Below are 16298 nucleotides of genomic sequence, written 5' to 3'. Positions count from 1 at the left end.
AAGGACCTGATAGTCCGGCTGTGGCCTGCCGATCCTATACCTAGCAGCTACTTCGGACTAGTGCAGCGGCTTGTGAGTGCCTGTCCGCGGCTCGAAGCCGTGAAGCGGTCGGTCTGCATTGAAGGTGCGCGTATGGCCTTTGCCCGCGTCAAGACGCATTGGGCGAAGCTGGATGCCAAGAAGCTGATGAACGAGGGACCGCCGGAGGGCAAGGAGCATCGTCGACCCGAACACTATTTTGATGGCGTTCTAGAGGGGTCACGCCTTGTGGCGGAGCAATGTTCGAAGGATGTTATATTCCCATGAGGACATGTATATTACCTTGTTCCGTAATATGGAACAATGATGTTATGTAGTATAATTTTTATGATTGTGAATTTTACCTCCTGTGCGGCCGTTTATTAAATTTGAGGGTTGACTAGTCGTTGGCTTCTGCCCCCCCCCCCCCCGTAGATAGTACGGGGGTGCTCGGGATAAATCTAAACACTCTTTACTCCACATTCTGGTCCTTAAAGGAGGTGTTTAGCGCAACAAACAAGGCAATCAGACTATGCGGCCTTTACCGCCCTCACTTAGCCATAGGAGTTTGACAATTAATAAAGTTGGCGAAGCCCCTGGTGTTCGGAAGGCCGAATTAGGGGCGTGACACACGCCTAATCGGAAGAACCGATTCTTCGCAAGAAGCGGAAAAAAATCTCCAACGATTTGGAACCTCGCGAACAGCTGACCGGCTCTCGCTGCATCATGACAGTCAGTTTTCGGCTTTCTCTACTGAGGTGCTTGTCTGGAATAACCGGGACACAATCGTTGTAGTTCTCCCTTTACTACCCTAGCCGATATAGCGAAACGTAAGGTAGTAAACACAGGAGCCGGGCAACCCAACTATTGACCAAAGACATGATTCGGAGCCGATGCATATAATGCTATAAGTTCGGGGTGTCGAACTGTACTGTGAAAGTGTTCGGACTTTTATTGCCGTGATGCGGGGTGTAATGAAGCCCCTGGCATAGCGGTACATACCATGGTGTACATGTGCAATAAGTAATAGATACTAAGGTGAGGAAACGGGAAAAATGAAGTAATGAGCTGACGCCACCATTTATTCACCATTGTGACGTAACTAGTACGTCAAGGCGTGCTTTGTACAAGTAATGCAATGAGCGAGTAAGGCTATTGAACATGCCGTAACCAAGGACGAGCTGCATGTGGGTATGTAAAACAAGTATGGTAATCGTTTATTAGAGATCACCTGGGGGTTCCGCTGTACGCCAAAGCTCCTTGCCTCCTTGGTGTGTTCTGAAAGTGGGTTGTCCGTATATACCTCGAAAAGAGAAGAAAACCCATAAAAAAGGGTAAAAGCGGGCGAATCCCAGGGTTGGTCAAGCCGTACTGTGGATCGCGAACGAGTTATGCCTCCGTCGATACCCCTGGGGTTTTGAATGCGTAGTTTATGTACGCGCGACAGTAATGCCGTTGCCTCATCAGGGCTGGGACGGAGGCCGAATTGCTAATTTGGCTCGTGACGAGCTGAGCTGTCCTGCTGCAGTGTTGTCCAGACCCTTTTGATGATGTCCAGGGGCTCGACAGCCGGATTATGATGCTGCTTGAGAAGGCCGTTCTTTATTTCTGCTGCTAGGGCGGCTGTGTGCTCCTCTGTGCGGAGGGAGCGTTCCGTGTTTCCATTTACTGTAATGAAGCCACGTGGACCGGGCATCTTGAGCTTGAGATAAGCATAATGTGGTATCGCGTTGAATCTAGTGAATGCGGTTCGTCCGAGCAGGGCATGATAGCCGCTGCGAAATGGGACGATATCGAAGATTAGTTCTTCGCTTCGGAAGTTGTCCGGAGAACCGAAGACCACTTCCAGCGTGATTGAGCCCGTACAGTGGGCCTATACGCCTGGTATGACTCCTTTAAAGGTAGTCTTTGTTGGTTTGATTCGTGAGGGGTCAATGCCCATCTTCTGCACTTTGTCTTGATAGAGCAGGTTGAGGCTGCTACCACCCTCCATCAGGACTCGTGTTAGGTGAAACCCGTCAATAATTGGGTCAAGGACTAGTGCGGCTGAACCGCCGTGGAGGATACTAGTTGGGTGGTCTCGACGATCGAAGGTGATCAGGAACGACGACCACAGATTGAGTTTTGGGGCGACTGGCTCTACCGTGTAGACGTCCCTAAGTGCTGGCTTACGCTCCCTTTTGGGGATGTGTGTAGCGTATATCATGCTCACCATTTTGACTTGAGGGGGAAATTTCTTCTACCCCCAGTGTTCGGCTGTCGGGGCTCTTCGTCATCGTCCTCGCTCTGTGATTCCCCTTTTTTGTTGTTTACCTTGCTGGCTTGTTTAAAGATCCGGCAATCTCTGTTAGTATGGTTTGCCGGTTTGTCTGGGGTGCCATGTATTTGGCAAGGACGATCAAGTATGCGGTCCAAGCTGGATGGTCTTCTGCTGCTCCTTTTATAGGGCTTCTTTAGCTGGCCGGACTTGGAGCCACTGAATCCGGCATGAACTGTTGTGTCCTCGGTGTTATCGCCATTGCCGCGGCGTTTGTGTCTGTTGCGCCGGAGCTTGCCGGTGCTGTTTTTGTCCTCGGAGGGGCCTGTGTCGTTGGCTGTGTTCGTACTGCGAGCCAACCAACTATCCTCTCCCGCGCAGAAGCGGGTCATAAGTGCCGTGAGGGCTGCCATGGACCTCGGCTTTTCTTGGCCGAGGTGGCGGGCGAGCCATTCGTCCCAGATGCTATGCTTAAAGGCCGCTAGGGCTTCTGCATCCAGGCAGTCAACGATCTGGTTCTTTTTAGTTAGGAACCTAGTCCAGAATTTTCTGGCTGATTCTCCAGGTTGTTGAACTATGTGGCTTAAGTCATCGGCGTCTGGTGGCCGGACATAAGTTCCTAGGAAGTTATCAAGGAAAGCCTCTTCCAAGTCCTCCCAGATGCCGATGGAATTCTCAGGCAGGCTATTTAACCAGTGTCGAGCTGGTCCTTTGAGCTTTAATGGGAGGTATTTGATGGCGTGGAGGTCAACTCCTCGAGCCATATGTATATTGAGAATAAAATCCTCAATCCATACTGCAGGATCGGTTGTGCCGTCGTATGATTCAATGTTGACATGCTTGAACCCCTCGGGGAATTCATGATCCAGCACCTCGTCTGTGAAGCAGAGAGGGTGTGCGGCACATCTATAGTGGGCCGCATCACGGCGGAGCTCTGATGGAGTCCGTCTGCGGCATTCGGCTCGGGCGTGGTTAGGTTTATCACGTCCGAATAGGTAGGCGTCGTCGTGCCTCGAGACACGTCCACGCGATCCGTAGATCGATCTTGTATGTCCTGCTCTACTGTCTAGGGTTTGCCGGAGGTCGTACGTGTGACCCTGAACTCTTTCGCTCTATTTTTGCGGGGCGGTGGGGCAGGCCGCTGTTCGGCCTGAGTTGCCGCTTTATCCCGACCGCGGGGTGGCCGGTCGGCCGCCCTGTCTCGACCACGTGGTGGTCGTTCCGCATTACGCGAGGGAGATGTGTGCTCTGGTGCCTCCTCATCGAATTGAGGTAGCAGTCTGCGTTTCGGGTAGCTCTTGGCTTGGCGCTTGAGGTCGTATTCTTCGGCTGTCAGGACGTCGGTCCATCTGTCGGCAAGCAGATCTTGTTCGGCTTGAAGCTGCTGCTGTTTCTTTTTCAGGCTCCTTGTAGTGGCTATGAGCTGGAGTTTAAAGTGCTCCTGCTCTAGAGGGTCCTCAGGCACGATGAAGTCTTCGTTGCCGAGGCTTGTCTCCTCTTCGGAGGGTGGACGGTAACTATCGTCCTCCGAGTCATCTTCTATGGCCTGTTCATCAGGGTTATCTTGCCCGTTGTCGTTTTCTTCCTGTTTGGATGTAGCTCCAACAGGGTCTTCGTTGTTTTCGGCGTTGCCCGGAGTGCTATTTTCTCCGGTGCCAATGCTGCCATCTTTTGAGCGTCGAGGCTTAGAGCGGCGTTTGGGGCGCCGGCGCTTGGACTGTGCCGCAGAAGGCTTATTCGTGTCTGGCTGTTCTTTGTCGTCGCCAGATTCTTTAGGTGTATCAACCATGTACACGTCGTACGAAGAGGTGGCCGTCCAGCGTCCAGTAAATGGCGGGTCTTGGCCTTGCTCCTTGTTGGCATCGTCGTCCATATCGTCGATGTCTTTGGAGCCATAGTCAAGCATGTCGGTTAAGTCATCGACGGTGGCTATGAAGTGGGTGGCGGGTGGGAAGCAAAATTCCTCGTCATCCGCCTCTAACTCAAACCGAACATAGTTCGGCTGTGAGTCCTCCTCCAAGGATAAGTTCTTTAAAGAATTTACCACATCACCAAAAGGTGAGTGCTGGAAGAAGTCTGCGGCGCCAAATTCGAAAATCGATAACCGATCCAGCTCGGTGTCCGCAGGCGCACCTGATCCGGAACGTGTAGCCGGGAACGAGTCCGGAGTTCCATCGACACAAGTATTGTAGGATGTCGAGTCCATGTGCGGCTCCAACGCCGTGGACTTTCTGGCCTCGGAGGGCACGATCTGCTTCGGTTCTGAGGCCATTGCAGCAACAGGATCCATCTCCTGGATGTGATCCGATGACAGATTTATGTCATGCTCATCGGAGAGAAGGGGAACGACTGCCGCAGTCTCGAATCCATCGAAGATCAAGTCTCCACGGGTATCCGTGACATAGTTCAAGCTTCCAAATCATACCTGATGGCCAGGGGCGTGGCTATCGACCTGCTCCAGATGGCCAAGCAAGTTTGCCCGCAGTACGAAGTCGCCGAACACAAAGGTTTGTCCGGGGAGGAAAGTTTCTCCCTGAACGGCGCCATTACTGACGATTGAAGGGGCCATCGAGTCCTTTGCCGACAGCACAGTGGAACTCTCAATGAAAGCACCAATGTTGGTGTCAAAACTGGCTGATCTTGGGTACGGGTCCCGAACTGTGCGTCTAGGATCGATGGTAACAGGAGACGGGGGACACGATGTTTACCCAGGTTCGGGCCCTCTCTATGGAGGTAATACCCTACTTCCTGCTTGATTGATCTTGATGAATATGAGTGTTACAAGAGTTGATCTACCACGAGATCGTAATGGCTAAACCCTAGAAGCCTAGCCTATGTGAATATGGTAATGAATGTCCCCTATCTCGACTATGCTCTCCGGTTTATATAGACACCGGAGAGATCTAGGGTTACATGGAGTCAGTTACATAAGAAGGAATCTTCACAGCTAGTCGCCTAGCTTGCCTTCCACGCCAAGGAGAGTCCAATCCGGACACAAGTATGGTCTTCGATCTTCATGTCTTCACAGCCCATCAGTCCGGCCCATGGATAACAGGCCGGACGCCCGAGGACCCCTTAGTCCAGGACTCCCTCAGCCTTATCTGCAAATGTGGAGAGGAGTGCGGGTAAATTGTCATAGTTTCCTTCCTATCCGTTAGATATAGATCAGATGGCCTATATTGCAGGATGGCAGGAACACCATCATCACCAACTCTACTTTTTATTGAACCGAGACAAAGCTAAAATGCGAAGTAAATAAACACATAGGGTCTACATACACAATTTATCTTAGGCACTCCAATAGTACGTTCACTACACATTCACGCATTTCACATCTTTCTACATCTACGGGAACCTACGAAAGGATTAACGTAAATTGCCTCTCTCTCTCCTCCCTGATTTTCATGGTGGTGGGCCCCTCCCTCCCCCCAATCTAAAATCAACATCTCACACGTTTCACATTACGTTAATTACATAACTGGGATTATGTAGGTGTAGCATTACTCGTCCTAAAAAACCCAACTAAGCCAACCTCCCAGCATATCGCGCGGAAAAAGACCCGGTCACGCCGTTTTAGTCGGGATTACCAGATTACTAGTAGTAGTATCGACGGATCGCGCGAAGCACCAAGTTGTTTTTTGAGGGAGCGAAGCACCTAGTTTAAAAGGAAAAAAGCGGTACACTCACGGCACCCCTATCGCGGTCGCATTGCACCCCACACACGTTCGATCCTGCACACGGCTCACGCAAACGAAGCGCGCTTCGGCTTGCCTCTTCACTGACACGCGGGACTGCACTTGGAGAAACCGACCATGCGCCAAAGTCCCACGCCCACCGCGCGAAAATCCCCCCCCCCCCAAATTCCTCCAAATCCCAAATTGAACCGCCCTTCGGCCAAGAAGCCAATAATATTCCCCAAACCCCCTCCCCCCGTCCCCATCCACTCCATTTGCTCCGCCAAAGCCGCCCTCCCCACTGCGCCAATACGTCGGTGCCGCGGTTCGTCGAGGGGACGCACGGCGATCCTCTCACTCCCATAGTACGCTCTCGTAGACTGCCGTCCTCTAGCCGCGCTGCCACCGCTGGCGACATTCGTGTGGAGGCGCACGGCGGTCAGCTTCTCCCACGCTACGCGCATTCTAGACTGAGGCCCCATGCATGTCGGTGTAGCACTGAATGTTAGCTGATAGACGCTGTTAATCTCACTGTTTGCCAAAGTAGTTTACAGTCAATATGCTCTGCTTAAGAAGCTTCCTTGCCCTGTTCCGCGCTCAATCTGCTTAGCTGAGATGGCATGCCAAGCCCGATTATTTGCTAAAATATCCTGCCATATATTTATTGTGACGTAGATTGCCATGGTCTAGTAGCCAATCTGTTAGGTGAAATAGCTCTACACCATTTTTTACTCAATCTTTGTTGCTGCGATGGCCTTCGATAGTTCGATGGCTGTGTGCTCGGCCTCATTGACTGCTGAAACAGCCTGCCATAATTTAGCACTCAAATCTGCTTGCTGAATTAGCTTTCCTGTAATATCTAGTAGAAGAACTAATTTGTATGTCTAACAGATGGACAGGACTTGGATAACTTCTGCTCGAAGATTCTCTGCTGCATATGTCGAGGGGGTTGAAAACTTCATGAACTTTATCAGAGCTGTGTACGGTGGTCCGAAATCAGATGTGCTCTGCCCGTGTAGCAGTTGTATGAATTCAGTTACAAGACCCCAGTCAACTGTGCAGAATCATCTACAGTTGTATGGGATGTCGGTCACATATACTAGGTGGGTTCACCATGGTGAAGCTGTGAACGTCAATGTTACTGACTACGTGGAAGCAGCAGATCACCATCTTGATCTGCCTGATGCTCAAGTGGAAGAGGAGGAGGAGGTGGTGGTGGCGGAGCCAGTGAGTTTGACCAACATTGAAACAATGCTACGAAATGCTCGTGCATTTCATGAACTTTCACCTACAGAAGAAAAATGGTGGGCCCGCATGTTGGAACAATGCAATGTGGCTGTCACCCCAGGAAATAAGCTGTTAGTATTCTCAGCTATGGTCACCTTTCTTCAGGTGAAGACATCTTAGCGGATGACCAACAAATCATTCGATGCGATGTTGGCTGCTTTCCGCAAAGCTTTCCCAGATGCGTTTGAGCTGCCACACACCTACAGTAAAATGAAGAATTTCCTTCGTGCGGTTGGAATTGGATATGATATGATCCATGTTTGTAAGAATAATTGTGTTCTATTCCGGAAGGATTATGCCAACTTAAGTGCATGCCCGAAATGCAAATCATCAAGATGGAAAGATGGCGATGCTGTGAAGAGGATTCCTCATAATGTTCTGAGACATTTTCCAATTACACCAAGATTACAGAGGTTGTTTCATGATGCTGAAACAAGAGAGGATGTACTGTGGCATTCTAGGAACCAGGAGTACAGAGATCAGAATATAATGAGCCATCCATCTCCTGGTAGTGAGTGGAAAAGCTTCAATCAGAAACACAAAAAGTTTGCCGCTGACCCGAGAAACATTAGACTTGGCTTAGCTTTAGATGGATTTAACCCATTTGGCCACCAGAGCGCCACATATAGCATGTGGCCAGTGCTTGTTATCCCTTACAACATGCCTCCAAATGTCTGCACCAAAGAATCAAACTACATGATGGCCTTGCTCATCCCAGGTCCAAAAAGTCCTGGAAAGGATTTTGATTTATTCATGGAGCCTCTTGTGGAGGAACTTCAACAGCTATGGAGGGGTGTTCTCACTCGAGACCTATATAGAAGCCCACCAGCTGATTTCTTTCTGCGTGCTGTTATAATTTGGTGCATCCATGATTATCTGGCTTTGGGCACTATGTCAGGGCGAACGACACATGGTTACAATGCATGTGTTCGATGTGACAGGAATCCGCTGTCATACGCAATACTTAACAAGATCTGTTACATTGGACACCGCCGTTTCCTTGCCAAGGACAAGCCGCGTCCTACAAAATACCGAAGACATGTGTTCAATGCAAAGCATGAAAACCGTGATGCGCCAAAGAGGCTCACAACCGATGAGTTGCAAGTGGAATTAGAGAAGGTCAGGCATATTACACCAGGAGACCATCCTGGTAATGGTAGCGGCAAAAGGAAGCGTGGCAGGGCAGAAGAGAGATTATTGTTTACCCGCAAGTCCACTTTGTGGGACTTGGAGTATTGGAAAGATTTGGATCTGCGGCATAATCTTGATGTGATGCACATTAAGAAAAATATATGTGACAACATTATCGGCACACTTCTTAATATTGAAGGCAAGACGAAAGATACCTTAAAATCCAGGATTGATTTGACACACCTGGGTATCAGACAGAATTTGCAGGTGCAAGATGAAGGTAAACCACGGGATATGGCACCAGCTGTGTACGTCTTGGACAAGGTAAAAACAAAAGAATCCTGCAAGGTCCTGTCACGTGTGAGATTCCCACATGGATTTGCTTCCAACCCTGAAAGGAGAGTCGGTGCAGATGGAAACAAGGTACAAGGGTTGAAAACTCATGACTGCCACGTCCTACTTCAAAGGGTTTTACCTGTTATCCTTAGAGGATTGGGCCGCCCTGACTTATACAGAGCAGTTGCAGAGTTGGGACAATTCTTCAGGGAACTCTGCAGTAGAAATATCAGGGTAGATGCTTTGGAGCGTCTTAGAGACAAGATACCAACTATCCTATGCGACCTTGAGAATATATATCCTCCAACCTTCTTTGATGTGATGGTGCATTTGGCTGTTCATCTACCTGATGAGGGACTACTTAGAGGTCTAGTACAGTATGGCTGGATGTACCCTATTGAAAGGCGGCTAGGCACTTTCAAGGGCTATGTTAGGAACAGAGCTAGACGTGAGGGTTCCATTGCAGAGGCCTACATTGCTACAGAAGCGTTGACATTCTGCTCAAAATACATTGAAACAGCTGATCAGCTTAGCAAAGAGGTGGGTGAAGACAATCCCGAGCTCAATGTTTTCGATTATTCTGTTCGAGTTACAGGGAAGAGTCGACAAGAGGACAAACCTAAAGATTTGGACAAAATGGTTTGGTATGTGTTGAATAACTGTCCTGAGATACTACCTTATATCAAGTAAGTGCTAAGTACTGCAGCTTATACATTGTAATCTACTAAACTTGCAGCACATTCTTATATATTTAGATGTTTGACGCGATCACTATGTTGTGCAGCATCTACAAAAAGGAGTTACTGCCGCAAAATCCAAGAAACATTGATAAACTGGTTATGGCAGGATTTGCAAAATGGTTCAAGATCCATGTAAGCTTTTGAATTGCACTGTCAGTGTTTTTTAATATATTGAGTACATAAGATGATCAACTTGTCTATTTTCTAACCATAGGTTAAGAAGATGCGGGAGGATCGGCACGCAGTTGATGATGCCCTTTACGCACTAGTAATGGGTCCTGATACTCGGGTAAGACATTATGAATCTTGCGTTGTTGGAGATGTGCGCTATAACACCCTTGCACGCGACGAAGGCAGGAAGACACAAAACAGTGCCATCATGAGCACGGATACGTACGACAGAGAGACAACTGAAATGTATGCTAACATAACAGACATCATTTAGTTGCAGTATATCTCCAGTTTTGAGGACCATCGGTGTGTGGTTCTGTTGTGCTGTCGTTGGTATAACCTGTTTTCCAGGATTGCAAAACCTAGAGCTGATGATTATTTCAAATCCATCAATGTCAAGGCGGCATACCAGACCAACGAGCCTTTTATTTTGGCAAATCAAGCAACACAGATATTTTTCTTGGAAAACACATTTGCACATAGCGATAACAGGAGAGTATTGCAAAGGTTTGAGCAGAGGAATTGGTTTAATGAAGTTGCATAACAAGATGATGCTTACACTACTCCTGATGTACAACATTCCATAGATGTTCCTAATACCTTTGAGAACCATCACGTCAATGACGCTGGCGAAAAGATTGCCTATCGTGTTATGGACATACAAGAGTTGATCAAGAAGAAGCCAACATTTGAGGACATTGAGGATGAAGAAGAAGATGACACTCCGGGGAATTACGATTCAGACTGATACACATGGCGAAGATGTTGACGCTGCTACTGTGGATGATGATTAGATTGCTTTTGTCGTATTTGCCTGTCAGAAGAAGTTTTTTTATCTACTATGTGAAATTGTGTTTGCTATGACAACTGAAACCTGATGAACGTGTTGTTTAGTATTTTGCTGTGAGAACATCACTTGTTATGTATGTTCATTTGTGTTTAGTGATTGTATGACGACTAAAACATGATGATATTGTTGTTTAGTTGTACTCATATTTGGCTGTGAAACTTGAATTTGGTGACATAGTTTGCTGTTGGACAGCAATTTGCTCGACGTCTTCGAATGGGAACAAAGCTGACCCAACAAGGCCTCTGCTAATTTATTTATTTATTACCAAAAGGGCCTCTGCTATTTATTTATTTATGAGCAAAAGGGGATACCCCTGGTTTCCGTTAATAGAAATCATTAGATGTTCACAACACTATGCCCAGCCTATTACACAGGTTTCATTCATTACTAGTTTCAACAAAGTGCTCATGTCATAGCCACTGAATACATCACGAGTGCTACATACACTGCAAATAAAGAGACAATCATCCAATAGAGCACATTGATTTTGCCCATTATCTTCACAAGCTCTTTCATCTCCTCATTGCTGTCAAGGCTGTTCAACAGTTGTTGCTTTGCCATGATCAGAGGAACTGCATCTTTAACCTTCTGGTCTGCATCTTCCTCTTCTGCCGTTCCTTCAGTTACTTGTCCAACACCCCAACCTGCTAGTACTGGGATTGCTCGGCTAACCAAATAATCAGCATAGTTGCATTCCCCCACATCACAACTTCCCAGAAATACAAATCACACAAGTCTTCCCTTTTCTAGATGAATCAAATTAGAAGATTATCAACCAAACTATTAAAAAAATCAGCAACTGAAAGTAGCAGAACAACACTTAAACATATTATTACCTTGTCAAGTCTCTTTTTTTTCTAAAACTCAGCAACGTCTCTTTACTGGTACACTAGCTTGTTCTGTACGCCTTCTCAAGTCTTTGATTTTCTTTTTTTTGCGAGGAAGGAAGGAGGAAAAAATTGAGAGTTCCTGGGACTCGAACCCAAGACCTCTCGGTTGAAAACCAAGGGTGCTAGTCACTTATGTGGCGAACGTTCCCTGGGAGGCACTACTAGGAAATACCTTATAGACAGATGCCTAGGAATAGCGAGGGGTATAAACCCCGCGCTACTACTTAGTAGTAGCGCGTGTTATAAACCCACACTACTACTAAGTTGATAGTAGTAGCGCGGGGTATAAACCCACACTACTACTAAGTGGTTTCCACCGTGCCCACCGGGACAAGCAGTAGTAATAGCGCGGGGTATAAACCCACGCTAAGTTGATAGTAGTAGCGGGGTGTATAAACCCCATGCTACTACTATGTAGTCCCCATCGTGCCTCCCGCGATAGGCCGCAGTAGCAGCGTGGGGTATAAACCCAGCGCTACTACTATAGAACCACGAACGCATGTATACACACATAGCTCGTGGAGGCCAAAGCCCAAATTCCCCTCCGCCTAGCCTGACCACTCCGCCCGCTCTTCCTCTCCGTTTTCCCAAGTCCTCGGCGCCGCCGCCCGCCGTCCCCACCAAGCACCACCCGTCCGCCACCGCCACCACCTCCCTCTCCCTCTCCACCCGCGCGCGCGACGCCTCCCCCAGCGCCCCGTCCCCCTCGCTGTCTCCTCCGGCGGACGGGGTCGGCCCCACGGTGCCGATGCGGGGCGACGTGTACCTGGGACGGCAGCTCGCGGCCGCGGCCGCGGCGGGCGCCCGCACGCGCACGCCGGAGGAGGACGCCGAGAGGCGCCGCCGCCGCAAGGAGAAGCGGAGGGCCCTGGCCAAGAAGATGCCCTCCGGGGTCGCCTGCTGCTATGGCTGCGGTGCCCCGCTGCATACCGGCGAGGAGGGGTCCCCCGGCCACGTCGAGCCCGCCACCTACGACCTGGTAAGCACGCGCATACACGGGCTCAGCTCGCTGCCATTTTCAGTGTGTTCATCGGCTTATCAGAGCATGGACTAACATGACACAGTGTGTTTCCTTTCGCCCGTCGTCGCTGTCGGCAGTGAAAATTCGATGCCAAATCACACCTGATGGCTGATGTAGTGTCTGCACTAGGAAATGAAATTCTAAAGTGACGATGTGTTTATCTTGACTGTATGATTGCTGGACATGACAACATTGTCTTGTTTGTATCCTGTGTGAGCAGAAGAAGAGGCACAACCAACTGAAGACCGTGCTATGCAGGCGGTGCAAGCTGCTGTCGCACGGAAGGTGTTTGACAAAATGACCAAGTAAGGTAAGAGTGGCTTTCATAGTTCTAGTACTACTTGGCGTTTTTGTTTCTCTCTGTAATGTACTAATGTGACTCTAACATTTCCCTAAAGAAAGAAAGCTTCAACTTCACCGTGGCACTCACCACTAAGTACCTATCTTGTCCTGTCACGTACCTGAAAATACTAAACTAAAAGGCATTGTTGTTGCCCGAAACAGAGTAGCCCCTCCTCTATTTTTGCAACGCTACCATCGGGTCTTCACTTATCCCATCTGGGCCATCCACTAACTGAACTTAACTCAGCCACGATGTGCTTCCGTTCTTCAGAGTACCACCTTTCTTCAGTGAAGCTTTGGCTGTGGTCTCTCTTGACATCAAGTAACCCATGTTCATAACGTAATTGAGGTACTTCCATCTTTGATGTTAATGCTATACATATTGCTACTCATTTCTAATTTCTTTACCTGCTTGAGTGATCAGATCATTATAGTTCAAAGCATTGCTTTTGTTTCTTGGATTTGTAATACAAGAGCCTGCAGTGAACACGTGCAGGTGTGGCATGTATGAGACGATGGGTTCATCCATCAGAAGCAAGGTGTAGCTGTGTTCTGGATTTGATTGGAGCTTACAAGCTGTCTTAATGATTTCAGTTTCAGGTCTAACCAAAGCTTCTCCCTCCGGTTATGCAGGTTGACACGAAAATCCTCCAAATCCAGTCCACCAACGGAGGCAATGAATCATCATTGTGGCCGCGTCGTGTACAAAGGGTCAAGGCTACCCATGTGTCCATGACATGTAATTAGCAGTTTTACATTGGATGTTGCTAAGCATATGGAGATGCATTTGCCTTCAGCGGTGTGGTATGCTTGCCCTTATTCTACTCATAATTACCACATCAATACTTAATTAAGACAACACTCATATGTGCAACTAATCCATGTATTTCCAGTATATACTTAATTTCTCAACTCCTCCAGGATATATGTGTGATGGCACCCAGTATTTAATGTTAAATAGAGAAATAAATATTCCATGTTTCTATGTATGCTTATCTCTGTACAAAATAAAAAAATGTAAGTAGATGATTTCTCTGATTGGAACTGTTCTCTAAAAACTGCATGCCTATGACAATCTGTAGTTGTACGTACAAGGCTATTATCATCAGTTATTCAAGACTTTAATTTAAAATAATCTTATGGGCTTCTATGCAAAATTCATGATGAGAACTACCAAGCTCTCTTATTGTTTCCGGTTTAACCAAGAACCAAGAATTCGAGTCTATAAAAAGGAGAAGAACATAGCCCTCATCCGGGCCTGTTAGCTCTGTAATAACACAGAAGTGTGTCATGCAGTCGCGTGTAAACAAGGCAGTACAAAAATTCACCTAGACCGTCATTGATGTGGTACATCTATAAAGTCCAATACAAATCCGTTATTAAGATTATTTGGTATGATTTTAAACAAAGGCTCTCTTCAAGTCATGGCGTTCTACAAATTCCAAATGTATTAAGTTATGTCGTTTTTTAAATTCCAATGCATTTTTTCCTTACTGTTACCTGATGATAAAAGAAAAGAGTCATGATTATTTTCTTTTAAAAAGGTACTTAGTTAGTTTAAAATATATACGAACTGTCAAGAATATCAAGTATATGGGAATATTCTACTTTGTGATTTTAATAGAATAATATAGTATGTGAGCGTAAGAATTTTTATCATTGAGGTAAACAGAATTATTTTAGCATGCCATAGTTAATATAGTTTAATATTTTCATTGGGTACTATCATTGATATACGCATAACTTCTTGAGATAGTTGAAGCATATACGGATATGAATATACCAAAGAAAGTAAGCAACATGTTAGTCGACTTTGCATATTTCTCGAATGATTTTAATCATTTCCCTCTTTTTTTGCGGCTAAGTTTAATCACTTACCTCTATATATACAGTATAATATAACCATAACAAGAAATGATATCAAGTTATCTCAGTACATATTATTTTCGTGTGTTGGCTTATAATTTAATGTGATTAACTCCGTCCGACTAACACATTTGTGGATACACACTCTCCTGTCAATCCCTGTTGCTCAAGTCCTTTAGTATGATTAGATGGTACCATCCTGATATAGTTGTACACAACTCATAATTATATGTTAGCAATATAGACCTAATGTAATATTAGGCAACTAGGCCGTGCGAATGCACGGGTTGGCGACTAGTTAATAGAAATCACTCACTTTTTTGTTTTTGTATATTTATTCCCGTAGCTACTCTACAACACAACATGCAAGGAAATATATGTCTACTGAAATTTAATTTAATTTGTTCTTTGCTCTTTACAGAAATCTTGGATTCATAAATGGGAGAAGCACATAAGGGAGAAGAAGATGATTGCAAGGATGGAGAGGGAGCAAATCATTTGGAGGGATAGAATGCCACTGTTTGGTGTTTTTATGCATTTTTGTTTGCTTTCATTTGTGTTTGCACTAGCTGGGAATAAGTGACTAGGCAATAAGTGTAGATGTATGGATATGCTCTAATGCTCCTGGTTTACTATGAATCTTCGATTTGTAATGATGTGTAATGCTACTGGTTTATTACAAATCTGGGCTTGTTTTAGTTGTTTGAATTGTATGCATAAAATGGAATTCATGGATTTTATTTTTTTAATTCCTAATTTGTTAGTAGTAGCGTAGGGGGAAAACGCAGCGCTACTAGTATTTAGGATACTAGTAGCGTGTGGTACTATAGACGCGCTACTACTATTTCATTAGTAGTAGCGTGGGTGCGAAATAGTAGTAGCGTGGGTGGCATACGCGCTACTTTTAGCTGTAGCGCGATACTAGTAGCGCGGGCACCCACGCTACTAGTAGCCAATTTACCCGCGCTACTAGTAGCCTTTTTCCTAGTAGTGAGGAGGACGGCAGACGAACGCATTTTCCTCGCAGTTTTAGTTGCGACGCAAGATCGAACGGTCGCAGTTTCGGGAATGTTATCAGGCAAATGAGGCCAGTTTTTCTTTTCTTCCTATATATAAAAGTATGCTAGTTGGTGTTAGCTTAGTCAACAAACGATTGTGCCAACCTTGACCGTTGGATTGACATTCAACGTCTATCGTGTTTCTTCAGTCTCTTCTTCCTCCAGCCGCCAAAGCCAAACCAGTGCCTCCCACGGCTGGCTGTGCTGCCGCGCACGCATCGTGGCCACATCGCACCCTAAAACTCTGCGCATCTTCCCCGGCTCCTGTTCGTTCCCGTCTGAGGCCTCACCATCGTCCTCCGCCTTGGTTCGCTTGCCGCGGCGCCGCCCTCCGGTGTTGTCAACATGGTCAACAACCGAGAGGAATAAGGAGATGATTGTACATGGTGAGGATGACAGTAGGGACCCAGCAGCGCGCGCAGTAATTTTGTTTTTTCGGACGAAAAAGGGTATCAACTGGGTTGTTCGGGAGCTGTGGCCCATCTAGCACATGACCAGCCCAGTTTGTTTTTTTTTTCTTTCTAAAAATGGCTAGCCCAGCTATTTTGTTTTTTGCAGAATAACCAACGTAGGCCTACTTGCTTTTCTACGTCCTGCTGGGCCGGAAATCTTTCAAGACGAGGAGGGATGCATTTTGCCCAGAAAATGGGCTATAAG

At 46.8% G+C, this 16298-nt stretch overlaps 1 protein-coding gene across 1 annotated transcript; it reads left to right on the top strand.

Moving 5' to 3' along the window:
* The first annotated feature begins 11853 nt into the window (after positions 1-11853).
* On the top strand, positions 11854-15318 carry LOC123055844 (putative nitric oxide synthase). The gene is made up of 4 exons (XM_044479682.1): positions 11854-12333; positions 12596-13256; positions 13351-13521; positions 15005-15318. The coding sequence occupies exons 1-2, from the start codon at positions 11854-11856 to the stop codon at positions 12674-12676; spliced, it is 561 nt and encodes a 186-aa protein (XP_044335617.1). The 3' UTR covers positions 12677-13256; positions 13351-13521; positions 15005-15318.
* The last annotated feature ends 980 nt before the right edge of the window (positions 15319-16298 follow it).

Source organism: Triticum aestivum, chromosome 2D (genome assembly GCF_018294505.1).
Source record: "Triticum aestivum cultivar Chinese Spring chromosome 2D, IWGSC CS RefSeq v2.1, whole genome shotgun sequence".
Classification (NCBI taxonomy): domain Eukaryota; kingdom Viridiplantae; phylum Streptophyta; class Magnoliopsida; order Poales; family Poaceae; genus Triticum; species Triticum aestivum.
The sequence above is the reverse complement of the archived record's forward strand: the minus strand, read 5'-3'. Positions and strand labels throughout refer to the sequence as shown.